Source organism: Sinocyclocheilus grahami, unplaced genomic scaffold (assembly GCF_001515645.1).
Source record: "Sinocyclocheilus grahami isolate Dianchi unplaced genomic scaffold, SAMN03320097.WGS_v1.1 scaffold510.1, whole genome shotgun sequence".
Taxonomy (NCBI): domain Eukaryota; kingdom Metazoa; phylum Chordata; class Actinopteri; order Cypriniformes; family Cyprinidae; genus Sinocyclocheilus; species Sinocyclocheilus grahami.
Genome location: NW_015505689.1, coordinates 261,119 through 279,296, shown reverse-complemented (window position 1 = coordinate 279,296; position 18,178 = coordinate 261,119). Strand labels below are relative to the sequence as shown.

Sequence of the window (18,178 nt, the reverse complement as noted above, 5' to 3'; positions counted from 1 at the left end):
CTTTTACACCGAGCCCATAGTGTACTGGAACGACGTTCATGCCTTTCTGCCTTAATGTCCCCTGTGGCCGCCTCCATCGCCCATGAGAACTGCTTTTCCCCCCTCTCTTGTCTGTCAGAGGAGCGGAAGTGTTGCCTTTTCGTCCATTATGCATTCTGGCACCCAGTCAGTCATAAAGCGGGCACAACACCCCTCTCCAATCGCTCCTCAAGCACACACACCCATCTCACCCCGTCTCTCAATCACCTGCGACAATAACGTGTCTTAATCTTCTCTCATCTGCATGGAGCTCACGTGGATTTATGGTAATTTAAGCACAATACGTCAACGCACATTGAAGGGCTATTGAAAATCTTGAAAATGTATTAAAGTGCTCATCATTTTCCAGGGAACCATAAACATATTAGTCGTGTGCTGTGTTAGCAGAATCCATATTTCAAACAAACAAGAGATAATGAACTGTGAGCAGCATAATCATGTACACGTCCCAACTGGCCTACAATGGGATTAAACGCACAACATGACAGAGAACAAATTCAATATTGTTCTTCTGGTTAATCTAATGAGCCGGTGAGTAGTATATAGCATTAATAATGTGTGCAATACGTTCTGGATGCATAGAATGACCATGACCTCCTACATTTGACGAGTTCTTTAACATCGTTAGCTTCAGGGCCAAATTGAATTTGAATTATTTTTAATTAATTAAAATACTTTTGTAATACAATTTCTGAGAAAAAATGGTTTCACTTTCTTTTTCAGTGTACATCCTCACCTCTGATAAAATTGATTAAAATATTTAAAAGCAAATACTAATAAAAATCATTATTAATAATTTGCAATGGTTATTCACATTTTTAAAGCTTGCGAAATACAATTATTTTATTAATAATAATAATTTGCAAGAGTTATTAACATTGTACAATGATATCTACACATTTTAAGAAATGAGCACACACTGTAAAAAAAAGAGATTTTTCTAAATTGTAAAAAAAAAAGTACATTTTACAAAAAAATATTATTTCAGTTTTTCTGATGTGTAATTCAAAGTGTTGCTTGCCATTTCTTTGTAATTGTTTGTGAAATTTACTTTGAAATTATTTACAATTTCTGAGTGAAAATGATCTCTCCACCAATCTTTTTTTAAGTACACATTCATAGCCACAAAACAACAGAATTTTCCACTTTGCAAGCCACTGTGAGAATAAATTCATAATAAAACACATAAACAGCGATGCAATACAAACAAGTATTTAGGGTTCATACATTTCGTAACCAATGAATTCCCATGATTTTGGATGCTTCCAATCATTTGTTGTTAAATATTTTTTTTTAAATCAGTTTATATTTCCAAAAATGTATTTCTAGCCACTTAAATATTTTAGAGCTATATAAACATAACAACATTTTTATTCACTTCAGACATTCCCATCAGGCCCGTAGCCAGCTATGAGGCCACCGAGGTCCAGAATTTTTCATTTTCAAAAATAACTTTTTTTCTTTGAATGACTAATTTTCTGTTAAACATCTCATATGAATGCCTGCATGTCGTGTATAATTCAGTTTAGACAGTTTGCAAGAATGTTTAACGTCCCTGTTATGAAAATGATCGCTGCGAGACGCTAGCGGAGTGAAAGGGGCTTCAGAGAGTTGTGAGTGACGGCACGGGCGATATCTTTATCTTATCTTATTTGCAAAAGATTGGAAATAATTTTTGTTTGTTTTAGTATCAATATCTGGCAACACTGCATCGCCGGCACACCAACAGTGTTGCCAGACGTACCATAATTATCATATTTCTACGATAATTTTGACCTCTGTACGATGTACGATCAATAATTTAAAAAATCCCATAATGTACGATAATTTCAGAATTGTGTGACTCTTCAAATCATGGTAGTTGTAAATCATAGGGTTTCTATACTCATCCACGAAATCGGCTCATTACAGACACTACAAATGCGCTCGTTAAGAATTCAGGAGGGTGCCATGCTTTTAAGCCAACTCTTTTTTGACCTAGCTTTCATTTTGCAGCTCCTTTGGCCTACAGGGCCATTCTTTTACACCGAGCCCATAGTGTACTGGAACGACGTTCATGCCTTTCTGCCTTAATGTCCCCTGTGGCCGCCTCCATCGCCCATGAGAACTGCTTTTCCCCCCTCTCTTGTCTGTCAGAGGAGCGGAAGTGTTGCCTTTTCGTCCATTATGCATTCTGGCACCCAGTCAGTCATAAAGCGGGCACAACACCCCTCTCCAATCGCTCCTCAAGCACACACACCCATCTCACCCCGTCTCTCAATCACCTGCGACAATAACGTGTCTTAATCTTCTCTCATCTGCATGGAGCTCACGTGGATTTATGGTAATTTAAGCACAATACGTCAACGCACATTGAAGGGCTATTGAAAATCTTGAAAATGTATTAAAGTGCTCATCATTTTCCAGGGAACCATAAACATATTAGTCGTGTGCTGTGTTAGCAGAATCCATATTTCAAACAAACAAGAGATAATGAACTGTGAGCAGCATAATCATGTACACGTCCCAACTGGCCTACAATGGGATTAAATGCACAACATGACTGAGAACAAATTCAATATTGTTCTTCTGGTTAATCTAATGAGCCGGTGAGTAGTATATAGCATTAATAATGTGTGCAATACGTTCTGGATGCATAGAATGACCATGACCTCCTACATTTGACAACATGTGTAGTACACAACAGAGAACGATGCACAGAATAATGTATATCCTATAATGCAAAGCACTCAACTTGACTTTCCATTACTAGTGCGACAAATGAACCAGAAATAATTACAATTGTGATTCTAACATCTCGCCAGGGAGTGCAAGGCTATTCTGTGTTACTTCAGAAGACTTGGAACATGGCTGAAAAAACGGTATGATAAAAATATAAAAGAAAGCTAGAAAAAAGAAAAGCAAAATTCAATTATTTTAAATTATAATTCAATTAAAAATGTTAAATGATGACACCACTCAGTGTGGAAAGATCATGTGACAACAATGACACATACTACTGCTTTGAAATGTTTATCGTTGCATTGTTTTACTTGTTTTGAAAAATAGTAGGCAGTATACAGTATTTACTGTGCAGCATTAGTTAACAGTAAACACAAAGTCATAATCATGTCTAGAACATTAGAGGGGACCAGTTATATATAAGATTTAAAAAATGAAGAAAAGAAATAGAACACTGAAGGAAATTCCATGTCTAATTCTAATTAGTGACTGAAATTCCATGTCTAATTCTAGTTGGGAAGTAATCATTTTGAGCGATTTCCAAATAATATGACAAAAATATAATAAAGACATAAGACAAAAACGCAGAACGTTGCATGTATCGTCATATTTAGGAATTAAGCCTACATGAATCACGTAAATGGTACCACATTTTCAATTTAAAACGGCCGTTTTTAAGAAAACAACTTGAGTAGTTTGCATCCCTGAATGTTACTGTCATTAAATATATAATTTATACTAAAACAGTTGTCAAATATTGTATGTTTTTCGCTACTTCAATCTAACCTCGCTGTCTTTCAACGTGAAAACTGATGCTCGCTCTGGATACAGGGTTGCCAGGTCTGCGTAATAAAATCAGCCCAATTGCTACTCAGAACTTGCCCAATGACGGCCAAAATTATCCCAATTATCGCGTTCCGGGGGAAATTGGCTATTAAAATGGCAATATAATCGCGTTCCGGTGGGGTCCTCCTCAGTCAGTATAGCGTTCTGAGGGGCCAGATGATCAGTGTTGGGGAAAGTTACTTTTAAAAGTAATGCATTACAATATTGCGTTACACCCTAAAAAAGTAACTAATTACGTTACTTAATTACTTTTTATGGAAAGTAATGCGTTATATTACTTTTGCGATACTTTCGCGTTACTTTTTAAATATAAGCAGGGCTTGATTGTTTTTAAAGGGGTCATATGATGCTTTTTTAAAGATCATTATTTTGTGTATTTGGTGTAACAGAATATGTTGACATGCTTTAATGTTCAAAAAACACATTATTTTTCAAATACTGTACATTATTGTAGGCCCTCTATGCCCCGCCTCTCTCAATCATATTCAGAGTTTGCATTTCACGGTTTTAACTCATTTTGATGAATACTAAATCTGTTTTTTGTGAGTGGGATGAATTAATGCACATTCACATTTAGTCTAGAACTACAGTAGCATCATGTTCACACAGCGCACACAACGCCTCTGTACTCCCGATTTCTCCCAGTATGGGGACAGGAGACTTGTCAGTCAATAAATGGGAAAACAAAGTAACTGGCATTACTTTTTTGAAAAAGTAACTCCGATATTTTCTTGTAAATTAAAAAAGTAATGCGTTACTTTACTAGTTACTTGAAAAAGTAATCTGATTACGTAACTCGCATTACTTGTAATGAGTTACTCCCAACACTGGAGATGATTCGCTTCAAACCTCGCACAAAAAACGACGAGACAACAATATAAAAGTAGCTCGTGGACTTGGCAACACGCTCTGGAATTCGCGCTCTGCTTCTCTGAACAATAAATCCTGCCTACTTCGATTTGAACGGCGATCTCTATCATTTTGACAGTAACGAGCGCCGTTAGACCAGGCTAAAAATTTAACTTTTAAACCTTAGTCATCATAATAACAAACAGAGTGCAATATTAAGGGGACAATTTGGCAATTTCTAATTATTGATATCGACTTGTCCCTCTCATGTTTATGGTTACGGCCCTGAGTAAACTAGTCTGACTCAAACCTTTCCGACTGTAGCCACCGTAAAACTGCAAGGAAAATTCTGTAAGGTAACAGTTTAAGAGATATAAGCTTCATTAAGCTTTAATAATTTAATTTAGATACATTTTCATTATTGTTGACATTACACAATATATATATATATATATATTTACAGGTCATTATTAAATATCATTAGAATTTACAGGATTTTATACAAAATTGCCTGACAGATGCTTTGATTGTATGATCCAGATCCTTCACATATTGTTAGTGAACTGAAGTGATGGTTACAGAACCATACATTTCAGAGTTGCAATGATCGGTTTCTTGCTTAAACTCAACTGGTGCGCTTTGAGGCCTTTGAAAAAGATTCAGATCCCTCGCCCAATTTTTAAGAAGCAAGATTGTTTTCATCAACCAAAGTCTTCGACATTAAGAAATCTAATACACCAAAAAATATGTTTAAATAATGAACCATAACAGTAACATCTGATATTACAACTATTGAATCAGATTTTTTTTTTTTTTACCATGATGTAATATCAGCTACTAGTTTTCAACTTATATCTATCGATAGTGTTGATGGTTTACAAATATATTGCGTCTTTCTTTGTTGAGGTTCACTCGCCTCATCCAATCTCGAAACACTCGAGATGTTAAACAGCCTGCGGCTTACCACACAAAGTTTATACAGTGTAGAGATTAGGACTGTCTAGCATTTACACGGCCTAGGTACTGTTGACACAGTCCAACCACCGGGGTAATGGTCCATGTCAGTCCGTCCTTGTCCATGGGATCACATATAGGTCCTTCGTCGTGGCCCAGCATGTTCATATATCCCCTGCATCAGATAAAACCTATGTTTTAATAGGGCTGAGTTTCCTTGTTGGCCCAACATAAAAAAAAAAGCAATAGTAAAAGGACCTGTTGTGAAAATACCCTGTATGGCTTCCTGACAGAGTCTTTGCATTGCATCCTGCAAACTCATTTGAAAGAACAGAAGAATCTTTAAAGTGTCAACTGAAAATGCATTGTGCTCCAGCTCTCTGCAAGAGACAAAGAAAACAAACCAAAGCATGCTTTTAAAAGATATCTGATACACAGCGTAACTCTAGGAAAATAGACTTTCACGACCGACTCCTTCTGTAAAGCTTTCTCGGATGCAGTTGGCTACGAAGTAAACATATACTAACCCAAAAAACAAATCCTTTAAAATATATGCAAAGACAAGCATAAATATTTGATCCACAGAGTAATCTACATATGACAAATATAAGTGGTATATTGAAACTCTGGAACAAGCCCTGTACTGCGTGTTTTTTCCTCTGGTTGTGTCTTTAGAACGAAAAAACAAAATCCTGATTTTTTATTTTTTTTTTACTTTGACCATCTTTCCTCAGTCTTTCCGCTATATATTTGAAATAAATCAGCAAAAGGTGTATTGTTTTATTCTCTTTTTTTACTCTTCTTTGTTTTCTCTTTTGGTCCGTTCTGCTCTGCGGATGCTTTTAATGCACGTAGTAAAGCCAGTAAACTATGTTGAAGAAGGAAAACACGGTGGGGAAGATCATCCTCGACCACTTGTCGATGGAGTTGACGTCGGACAGGTCCGGGATGTTAACCTTGAGTTGGGAAGCCCGTCTCCTCAGCCGGCTTTTCTTCTGGGTGGCGTGGCGCTCCAGCGCACTGTGGCCGTAGTTTTGCCGAGCCATGGCCGCTCGACGGTACTGAAGGGTGGAGCTGTCGTAGGCAAGCATGGTGCTACGCGGGTCACCCAGACCCCGGGAAAGATCAGACGGACCCATTTCGTTCTTCATCTCAACCGTGGTCAGCCGGATATCATCGGGGGTCATCTGGAGAGAGAAGCAACATTGTAGGATCAGGTCTAGTTAAGAATCACTGTCATCAAATGGTGCATTATTGAAAAGCCCTCTATACATTATATTTGCAAAACCAGCATTTTTCTGAGATCTGTGGGTAGGATATTTTCAAAACACTGTGTATGCAACTGGAATCCGCCTTTTAAAATCACAGACCGCAGGGTAATGCTGTTTTTGCATATGTTGAAATGATGCACAATGATGGATTTCATGAACTAGATGTTGAAAAGAAGTGGACTGTCCCTTTAAACCCATGATGAATGCAGTGCAACCATAGTAAATGAATCGTCAGCGATAGTTACACTGCACTCATGGTAAGCTGTGGAGTAAAAGCATTTCAGGCAATAATATCCAGGATTATTCACGAATTTCAACCATGGCATGGTTAAAATTCTGTCTGCGTATAAATCAGCCAAATAAATGCAAATAAAAAAGGCAAAAACATGAAGGCCTCAACAGTGAGGAGTCAGGTTGCAGAGATGGAGGTAAGGAAAGGCCGGGGCAGGAAGGAAAGCATTCCCTTTCCACGATAACCTTGCTTGCTTAAATTTGATTTGATTAGATTTTTCATTTTAAAGTTTCATTTTAAGCATTATTATATCTTGGGCTGCTTAATAATCATCAAAATTGTCCTACAAAAGCTATGTAAACATTGCAAATGCAGTTTGCTAAGCGCTAATGCTACTGTAACAAAGCGACAAATGTTGCACCTGGCTATATACAACAATTTATCAGTATATATATTCATATAATCAAGACTAACTAATACCTAAGCAGATTAAGTGTTAGTTCCCCATTGTGTTGTTCACCTTGTCAATCGATTTTCTGCTTTGAACATTCAGTATTGTGTAACAGAAGTTTGATATCTCTCATGCTTTAAATTTTATTATATTATATACATTTATCTGCATTTTATTGACAATCAGCCACTTGGTTTTTATGTAGACAATAATCTTGGCTATTCAAATTTTACAGACCTTAATTTATGTTTATAAGTAATTACCCCAAAATCAAATTCAGTACTCTGAATGTCCCAAAAGTGAAGTCTCGTTCACACCAAGAACGATTACTGAAAAGATATCTACTGTATAAGGATAATTCAGTTAGTGTCCACAGCAATGCATGATATCATTTGTTTTTAATGATATATTAAAAATGATATTGTTATATATTTAAAGCAGGATGGATTCTGATTGGCTGCCAATGCTTTTATCGCTTCGACAATATCACTCTTCTGCAGTGTTGGGGAAGTTAGTTTTAAAAGTAATGCATTACGATATTGAGTTACTTCATTAAAAAAGTAACACATTGCGTTACTTAGTTACTTCTATGGAAAGTGATGCGTTACGTTTCTTTTGTGTTACATTTTGTCACCTGGCCTGGGCTTGATTATTAGTTTTTTTAAATAACAAAAAATCCGAAAAGTTATGTGTTTGGCAACTTAATTTGAAAAAGTAACTCGTTTAAAAGTAATGCGCTACTTGAAAAAGTAAACTGATTACGCAAATCACGTTACTTGAAATGCGTTACCCCCAACACTCTTCTTCTGTGTTGTTATAGTTGTAGTGTGGACCGCCCTATATTCTCATAGAATTTGAATGATTCAAATTTCTTAAAGTTATCCTCCGTGGTGTGAACGGTCCTTTAAACTAATAAGCGTCCACTGCACAAAACGCTACGCTCGGCAATCAAACAGGAATGGGCATCTGGGAAAAAGGCTTGGGTGCAAACGGTAACTGAAAAAAAGGCAGGACAGCGTAATGGTGGAAATGATGATGGCTACCATCATTACTCTAAAGGAAGAACAACACAAAGTCATCCAAAGAAAGCATAAGAATCAAACAGAAACAGCTTGGGTGTGTTTACTTCTGGTTGGTTATCGATGCAGAGCCATTGCATTTTTTGTACCATTCAGTACCTTAAGTCTTTGATCGCCTAGTCCTAATGCTGCATCCTCCGCAAAGATCGGATCCCACATCGAGTCATACCCGTCAATTTCCCTCTGTTTCATTCTGGCATAGAGAGCATCGTCTCTCTGAACTACACTTCCCACCAACCACTGCAAGCATACAAAATCAGCACAGTTACAGAGGTCGGCTGCACTCAGAGAGAGACACAACTCTTTCAGTGAGATTAGAAGGAAAGCCCTAGAGGCTCCACCAGCCGAGAGTCCTTTGTTTACAGCTAACAAAAGTCTGCGCCGATCTCCCGGATATTTCATCACATGTTTCTGAGGGTAAAAGTCCATTAGGTTGCAGCTGGTGAACAAGCTTATGCCAGTGGAAAAAATACAGCTATGCATCCGGTGTTTTAACAATCTGACCCTGAAAGAGAACCGACCACCTACTGACCAGAGGCCTTTGTCAACAAACCCTAAAGATGCGTGAGGTGTTTGTGTGTGTGTGTGTGTGTGTGTGTGTGTGTGTGTGTGTGTGTGTGTGTGTGTGTGTGTGGAAAGCTCAGCAGTACCTTGTTGGGGTCGGGCCTGAGTTTCTCATTGTTGGCCGTGGCGGCTTTTTCCGCCGCTTTCTTCTGCCGCTGAGGGCCTCTCCCGAAGAAGATGTAATTGACGAAGGCGTACTCCAGCAGCGCCAGGAACACAAAGACAAAGCAGCCCATCAGGTACATGTCTATGGCTTTCACATAGGGAATCTTGGGAAGGGTCTCTCGCAAGTGAGTATTAATGGTGGTCATGGTCAGCACGGTGGTGATACCTGGAGTTCAGAGAAAGCGTTCAGGCATAATTAAGTACAGCTCAAGTCAGTTGCAGCTTTATGTAACAAGAGAAGCGAGACATAATTATCCAGCAAGCGCTGAGTAGGAGCTGCCAACGGAGCAATTAGGGAGGTTATTCATGTGTCATCTTCCAACTTGAAACCATTATGAAAACTTTGACAACAATCGACTTGAATACAATGCGCTAATGCAAATGCAAATCGAAGAGGTTTGCCGCGAGCTACGGCACTTCCAGAGAGAAGCATTGAGATATACTTAGAGATGTGCTTTTCGATTTTAAACGAAGCACCATTTCGGGTAGCACTCATGAACACTGTGGAATGAGTTGCATGATGAAAATTAATGCTTGGGTTTAGGGGTCTGTTCGCTCTCATGCAACTCGCCTCACAAAGTTCTTGTGGCGTCAGTGGCACCTCAAAATTTGCAGCTTGTTGATGCTATTATTAAGCAATCCGAAGCACAAAACAAGCACAAAAAAACCCATGGACTTACAGCGAAGGAGGGGCCTTTTATGCTCGCCAAGGCTGCATTTATTTGATCAAAAAAGCAGTAAAAACTGAAATATTGTGAAATATTATTACAATTTAAAATATCAGTTTTCTATGTGAATATATAGTCAAATGTAATTTATGTCTGTGATCAAAGCATTGATCATTACTCCAGTCATCAGTGTCACATGATCTTCAGAAATCATTCTAATATGCTGATTTATCATCAATGTTGAAAACACTTGTGCTTCTTAATACTTTTGTGGAAACAAAGTGATAAATTTTTCAGGATTCTTTGAATAGTTCAAAAGAAAATCATTTATTTTAAATAGAATTTGTAACATTATAAATGTCTTTACTGTCCCTTTTGATCAACTTTATGCATCCTGGTTAAATCAAAGTATTGCTTTATTTTAAAATGTATTATACAAATATAACTAGAAACTACTTTGCAACGATTTGTACTGTGAAAAGCACTACACAAATAAACTTGAATTGAATCAATATCTTTTGTTGATCCTACATGGAAAACTAGACTGCTTGATGCATATGTTATAATAAACGAGACATACTTTCAACAAGTCAGATTTGAAAAGTTCTAATCTGTTTGGCAAACTTCTACCAGATTTCTGAGAGCCTAGTTTGTGTAGCCATTTAAAGGGTTAGTTCACCCAAAAATGAAAATTAGCCCATAAATTACTCACTCTCAAGCCATCCTAGGTGTATATGACTTTCTTCTTTCAGACGAATCCAGTCGGAGTTATATAAAAAATTGTCTTTGGTCTTTCAAGCTGTTTAATGCCACTCAGCGGGTGTTGCATGCATCAGTCCAAAAGAAGTGAAATAAAAAGCGACCATCCATAAATAAAACATGTCTCACACGGCTCCGGGGGGTGAACAAAGGCCTCCTGTAGCGAATCAATGTGTTTTTGTAAGAAAAATATCCATATTCACAACATAATAATCACTTTAATGTAGCTTGCGCCAGCAGTTGTACATGGAAGCAGCTCCGGGGCTGTATGAGTTCAGCGCTGCGCATGCAGTCTCCTGAGTCTCCTGAGTCTCCTGAAAACCAACATTTGTTAACAGGAGCAAAGGAAGCAAAGTTTCCTTACTTAAGCAAAGGAAAACCAGTCTCCTCTTGGCTTATATACTAACGGCATGCTTTTTACTGTACATTTCTGCCATAGTCGCCACTAATAACCTACTCCTAAATATAACTAGAAACTACTTTGCAACGATTTGTACTGTGAAAAGCACTACACAAATAAACTTGAATTGAATCAATATATTTTGTTGATCCTACATGGAAAGCTAGACTGCTTGATGCATATGTCATAATAAACAAGACACACTTTCAACAAGTCAGATTTGAAAAGTCCTAATCTGTTTGGCAAACTTCTACCAGATTTCTGAGAGCCTAGTTTGTGTAGCCATTTAAAGGGTTAGTTCACCCAAAAATGAAAATTAGCCCATAAATTACTCACTCTCAAGCCATCCTAGGTGTATATGACTTTCTTCTTTCAGACGAATCCAGTCGGAGTTATACTAATTTTCATTTTTGGGTGAACTAACCCTTTAACAATCCACCAGGAAACAAATCTGTGCTTACAAAAAGTAAAACACATTGGTTGTGGACACTAAAAAGTGGAGAGACGTGCTTCAAATGGATGAGCACTGAGAATGCCTAATGCCTGAAGTGCATATCTTTGAAATAATTGGTGCTTATTTGTTTTAGATTAAAAATTCAGATTATAAAGGTGAACAAACTTTACAGACATCTTCAACTATTTTCTTAGGGTTTTTAATGCAGATTGTTGTGCTATTATTTGCTTTCACAACGAAACACAGCGCCTTCACTACATGGCGGCGGTGGCAACAATACTACAGCGAGAATAAAAGTTACGCCTTCTTTCTTTGCGTGAACATTTGGGCGGCGTTATGCAAATCTTCCCACATAGTGATGTAGACATGTGGGGGCGTGTTAGAACGAGACGTTTTAGGTAGGCGTGGTTGACTCTTAACTTTGATAAAGAATATCTCTTTGGATTTGAGACTTTAGTCTTTGCAACTTTACAGATCTTCTTTATGCACCAAGAGCTTGTAACACTCCAAAGAGAAAGGAAAAATTGAAATCGCATCATATGACCCCTTTAAAACCTGGAAGACTTTGGCTGTATAATGTCATGTTTTCATGTGCATTAACATTTGTTCATGTAATGTCGGGATTCCCAAGCTTTTGATATTTTTATGATTTCAGTAATTAAGCTCTTCATGAACCCCAGTTTCAGAAACCCCGCTGTACTGTAATGTTTCATGCATTTCACAATATTGATAAAAAGGTATGAAATGTATTTTCCTTTTCTTTGTTGTTGTTGTTTTTTTTCTCACATTCGAGTCATGTGACAAACATGTGAGGTAAAAAGCAGTCTAAAAGTAATCAAAAAGTAGTCATACCTAATATGTGACCCTGGAGCACAAAAGCAGTGTTAAGTCGCTGGGGGATATTTGTAGCAATAGCCAACAATACATTGTATGGGTCAAAATTAATGATTTTTCTTTTATGCCAAAATAGTCTAAAAGTAATCAAAAAGTAGTCATACCTAATATGTGACCCTGGAGCACAAAAGCAGTGTTAAGACGCTGGGGTATATTTGTAGCAATAGCCAACAATACATTGTATGGGTCAAAATTATAGATTTTTCTTTTATGCCAAAAATCATTAGGATATTAAGTAAAGATCATGTTCCTTGAAGATATTTTGCAAATTTCCTACCGTAAATATATCAAAACTTAATTTTTGATTAGTAATATGCATTGCTAAGAACTTCATTTGGACAACTTTAAAGATGATTTTCTCAATATTTAGATTTTTTTGCACCCTCAGATTTTCAGATAGTTGTATCTCAGCCAAATATTGTCCTATCCTAACAAGCCATACATCAATGGAAAGCTTTCAGATGTTTTCCGGCTTTCAGATGATGTATTAATTGCAACTTTAAAAAATTTACCTTTACGACTGGTTTTGTGGTCCAAGGTCACATATGTGTAATCCAGATTACGCTACTAACTACAATTTTACTCATGTAATTTGTAATCCATAATGGATTACTTTGTAAGTAATCTACTCAGCACTGGTTAGTTAAATGTCTGAAAAAGGTCTGTGGCCAACAAAAGCTAGAAATATTTTCAAGATTTATTCTACACCATCAGCAATACCCCCTTGTGGTTTTTTAAGCTTTTACTTGTTTTGCGGTTGTCTGGGCCATTAAAAACCATCACACCGAACAGGACAACTTGTCATCTCTCTAGTTCACATTCACAGCCTCGTTGTTTCAAACACAAGCTTTGAAATGTATAAAAGTATTCATTTGTGAAGATTATCTTGATGCACAAAATGTGTAAGAATCATAAACTTTGTTGGTCACAGAGCTTTTTTTCTGCAATAATCCAAAAGCCAACATGAAAATCCTATTGGGTTTTGTAGAGGGAACCAGGGTGACGTAAACTTCCAGGTTAACCTACAAAATGATGCCATCACTGCAGCACAATATAGGAATGTTGTTCCAGGACCAACAAGGATGTTGATACAGAAACACATCTTGGCAAAATCACAGTCACTGATGTATTACTCAACTGCAATGAGAGGCAAACAGAAAAGAGCCTGTAAAACAAGTACCGGAAATCCAAAGAACCATCACAGCTGATCCCTGAGCATACAAAATAAAGACACAGTATAAAATGGTCACCATAACCCCAACAAACACATCACATGATCAGATGTCCCACCTAAAGCCACGCGTGCAGCAGAAGCATCGTAGTTGATCCAGAAGGATACCCAGGACAGGATGGTGATCAGGATTGAGGGCATGTAGGTCTGCAGGATAAAGTAACCGATGTTCCTCTTGAGTTTGAAACTCAGAGACAGACGAGGATAAGAGCCTGGTCCAAAAAAGAAAAAGAAGGACGGTTTCATTCATGCTCTCTAGTAACATCTAGTAATAACCATTTTGGAATTGCTGTAGTCGTACCACACAAAGTTTGGGGTGGTGTGCAAAATTGTAAATATTTGTAAAAGAAGCGTTTTCTGCTCACCGGGGCTGCATTTATTTGATCAAAAATGCAGTAAAAAAAGGTGAAATATTATTGGAATTCAAAACAACTGTTTTCTATTTTAATATATTGTAAAATGTAATTTATTTCTGTGATCAAAGCTGTATTTTCAGCATCATTACTCCAGTCTTCAGTGTCACATGATCTTCAGAAATCATTCTAATATGCTGATTTGCTGCTCGAGAAACATTTCTGATTATTGAAAACATAGTCGTGCTGCTTCATATTTTTGTGATGCATGATTTTTCAGGTTTCTTTGATAAGTAGAAAATGTAAAAGAACAGCATTTATTTGAAATCTTTTGTGATGTAGTTAATGTCTTTACGGTCACTTTTTATCAATGCAATGCATCCTTTAATCAATTTAATGCAATAATGCATCATTTCTTTTTTAAAAAACCTGGACTGACCGTTATCAATGAACTGTTGTTTTTAGCATCAGTCTTTTTCTTGTATTGCAGAATGCTGATCATTTTAATTTGATCATTCAATGCATTGGTCCATATCTAGTAAACACAGAGGCCACCTCAAATATATATTTGATGGCAGAACCGGTCGCAATAATAAGCGGCGTGTCTGAGAGTGTGGGTAGAGTCAGACAGCCAGACTGTTCCTGTTATCTGTTCCTGAAAGGCAGACCAGTGATGATAATAAGACTGGAGAAAAACAAATTATGTGCACTTACTCGCATGCTTACTCATCGCATACATCGCTTCAAGGATTAGCAAAAGGATACTGTAACTATATATGCATGCAATAAGGTCTGCACCACAACATTTCAGCTTGTGATGTTTTTGTGGATAAAGTGTAGGGATCATACCAGGCCGGGGCTTATATCATCTTTCTGTGTGCTCACAGATGTGTGTATAACGGCTGTTGCACATGAAGCCTTTGCATGTAGTTTAATAAAAATCAGAGCTGGGTAGTAACTGATTACATGTCATCTGGAATATGTCATCAGATTCCAAAAAATAAGTATTTGTAATTAGATTATATTACATTTTAAAATACGTTTTTTTTATCGATTACATGATTACATATTATTCACTCAATTGCAATAAATTATTTATAATTTATTGATTTTCCCTAATTCTTCTTTTTCCGTCTTTTCTAAAATAGCCAACCGCTTACATACATTCAGAAAGTCTTCCAGTTTTGTGGACGTTCACACAAAGACCACTCACTATAATTAAACAGAAAATATACAAGCCACACAGAATTTGACCACTGGATTTACAAAAAACATTTCCGTTTCAAGAAGTGTCTTCTCAGCATTACTGATGAACACATTCAATGATGGGTTATTTAACCATGTATTTCTATGACTTCGGAAGGCTTTTGTCTTCAAATTCATTAAAATGCACAAATTCACGTTATTTCTTATTTACATGTAATGCAGGGATTCCCAAACTTTTTTGTGTCATCTGAACCTCTTTCATCTAATATATTTACTTGAAGTGTGATTTTAAGGTAATAATTTAATAATTAAGTAACCCATTTGCATCTTCATGGTCCTCTGATGTTGGTTAATGGTCAGATGACATCAGGAAAACTAAATACTTCATCATTTTTAGTATGTTTTTTTTTTTTTACTGTTATTTTAAAATGATTTATTTTAACTTTACATTTTTATGATTTAATTAATTATTAACCTTTCTCAAGTCTAAACTCATGAACCCCCTGCAGTTTCTAGTTTGGGACCTTACAGTAATGTAATTTTTAATGCACTTATAATATATTTTCTTTCTCTTTGTATTTTTATTTCAATACAAGATTATCCTATTTAAATCAATGTGATAAATGAGTAATCAAAAAGTAGTCTGACTATATTGCCTAAAATGTGCAATGGATTATGTTACTAACTACAATTTTTGTCATGTAATTTGGAATCCATAACATGTTATGTTAATGTAATCTACACAGCTCTGATAAAAATACCAAAGAATTCAGGGTGAGACCCAGCCGTTTTATATTAGCTTTACTTTCTTTACTTTTTTTAAGAAGTCTTGAATAATCATATCTTTTGGTTTGTGTCTGAAAACTGAAAATACCCTTTTAATTTGTAAAATTATTTTCTCATTAGATAATATGTACGGTTATCATGAAAAAAAACTCATACAGTGATATAATATTCTGGTCCTACCGCCCACCCCTAGATCAAACATTACTTCTGACTCATGGTCCCAACTGTGCAACACACACAAAGGAGAATAAACTCAACCTGTGGAGAAAACCACGTTCTTGGAGATGAGTTTGTAGTCCACGATGGAGAACTGAGGCAGCTCGATCCTCTCCACCCCTGTGACGGCTCCATCTCCCCCTCGCCAGTAAAACTCGATATCATCTGTGGTGTAGCCATCTGGAGGATCCAAACACACGTGCGTTATGACAAATATGAGGACAACTGAGGAACAGCAGCATGAAATGTGCTCTGCATAAAGACTGACTTTGTGTCTTACTTCCTTCTGCATCCAAGCTTTATGAGACTCTAAACAAAGAGAGAGTTGATCCTCGAAAACGTTGATCATCATCCTCAGATTGTGCATTTGAATATTGCATATTAGTAAATATGATAAGAAATTTGTTTTATATTAATTAACGGGGTTAGATTTGTTTTCAACCCTGTTACCAATATCCGTGACATGTCTAAATACAGTTTAAAACATTTTAGAAATAAATAGACAAAACTTATACCATTAAAAATAAACAAAACAAACATGGGTAACAGGGTTGTAAATATCACATACATATTACATCTCTAAATTACATCACTCAATAGCTAGTTGGGACCAAAAGTTTTAGTTTTTTTTTTTATTTCCCAAAAATTAAAGATATATATTTATTCAATGTTTTTAGTTTTTTTTCCTACAATATTTTGGGTAACAGAGTTGAAGCTTAAGATTGACAAATGCAATCAACAAGAGGAAAGGAATAAGGTTGTTTATGTGAAAATTTGGTTATGTGATCCAAATTATGTAACTTTGATCATGCAATAACCAGTGCTACTTTAGTATCATTGAAATGTTTTTATAGTTGTTATAAATATTTTTAATCTGTTTTTATTTTTATATCTTTTTTGTTTTCGAAACAAAAACCTTTGTTTGTCTCAAAAACGTTGATCATCATCCTCAGGTTGTCCATTTAAATATTGCATATTAGTAAATATTATAAGAAATTTGTTTTATATTAATTAATGGGGTTAGATTTGTTTTCAACCCTGTTACCAATATCCGTGGCATGTCTAAATACAGTTTAAAACCTTTTAGAAATAAATAGACAAAACTTATACCATTAAAAATAAACAAAACAAACTAAAAACGATGCAAACATGAGTAACAGGGTTGTAAATATCACTCAAATTACATATTACATCTCTAAATTACATCACTCAATAGCTAGTTGTTGTTGTAGTTTTTGTTATATTTCCCAAAATTTAAAGATAAATATTTATTCAATGTTTTTTTCCTACAATATTTTGGGTAACAGGGTTGAAGGTTAAAGGGGTCCTATTATTTTAATTTAAACTTTTTTAATTTTAGTCAGTGTGTAGTGTGTATGTTTGGGCATAAAAAAGATCTAGAAAGTTACAAATCTCAAAGTCCACTCCAAAGGGAGATATTTCGTTTTTAAAAAATCCCTTTTCAAGAACTACAGCAAATGGCTCGTTTGGACTACAGCGTTTGGTTTCCGGGCTTTGTGATATCACAAAGCGGCTCATTAGAATTTCATTACAAATAATTCCCGCCTACAGAAATGTGAATGGTTGGGGTGTGGGGAGGGGCGAGGTCGTGGTTAGAACGCTTGGTTGAGTGAGCGCATCAGACGAGACGACGAAGAAGAAGTGCTGCTGCAGAGTTAGTGCGTCAGAGAAAACCAAGAAGAAGAAGAGCTGCTGTGCTGTAGCGTCCAATTTTCGGCATGTCTAGAACAGCGGTTCTCAATTCCAGTCCTCGCGTACCCCCGCTCTGCACATTTTGTATGTTTCTCTTATTGCTTCATACGTTTGTTATATTTGACTGTAAGTGCCCTGCGAAGTGGACATTACCGGATATTCCTCCATGATTCCAGTTTGAAGGGAGCGTATATGTTCCATACAAAGGGCATTTAAGTGTGCGAGACGTGAATTTAAATTGTATTTATTTACAGAGGTATATTATGTCCCACTTCACACTTCTCTAGTAAGTTTCGTTTGTGTGTGAAGACGCTGCAGGCAGCGGCG

At 36.5% G+C, this 18,178-nt stretch overlaps 1 protein-coding gene across 2 annotated transcripts in view; it reads right to left on the bottom strand.

The window, feature by feature from the left end:
* Nucleotides 1-4,391: 4,391 nt before the first annotated feature.
* The window catches only part of gabrb2a (gamma-aminobutyric acid type A receptor subunit beta2a), a 54,764-nt gene continuing 40,977 nt past the window's right edge, over nt 4,392-18,178 (bottom strand). Inside the window, exons 6-10 of one of the 2 annotated variants that reach the window (XM_016237293.1) lie at nt 16,181-16,318; nt 13,637-13,789; nt 9,093-9,337; nt 8,542-8,682; nt 4,392-6,596 (exon numbers count right to left, since the gene is read on the bottom strand). In XM_016237293.1, the coding sequence (XP_016092779.1) occupies nt 6,252-6,596; nt 8,542-8,682; nt 9,093-9,337; nt 13,637-13,789; nt 16,181-16,318 (1,022 nt within the window). In that variant the 3' untranslated portion in view covers nt 4,392-6,251. The remainder of the gene's footprint in view (nt 6,597-8,541; nt 8,683-9,092; nt 9,338-13,636; nt 13,790-16,180; nt 16,319-18,178) is intronic. The other variant, XM_016237294.1, reaches the window with a different exon arrangement.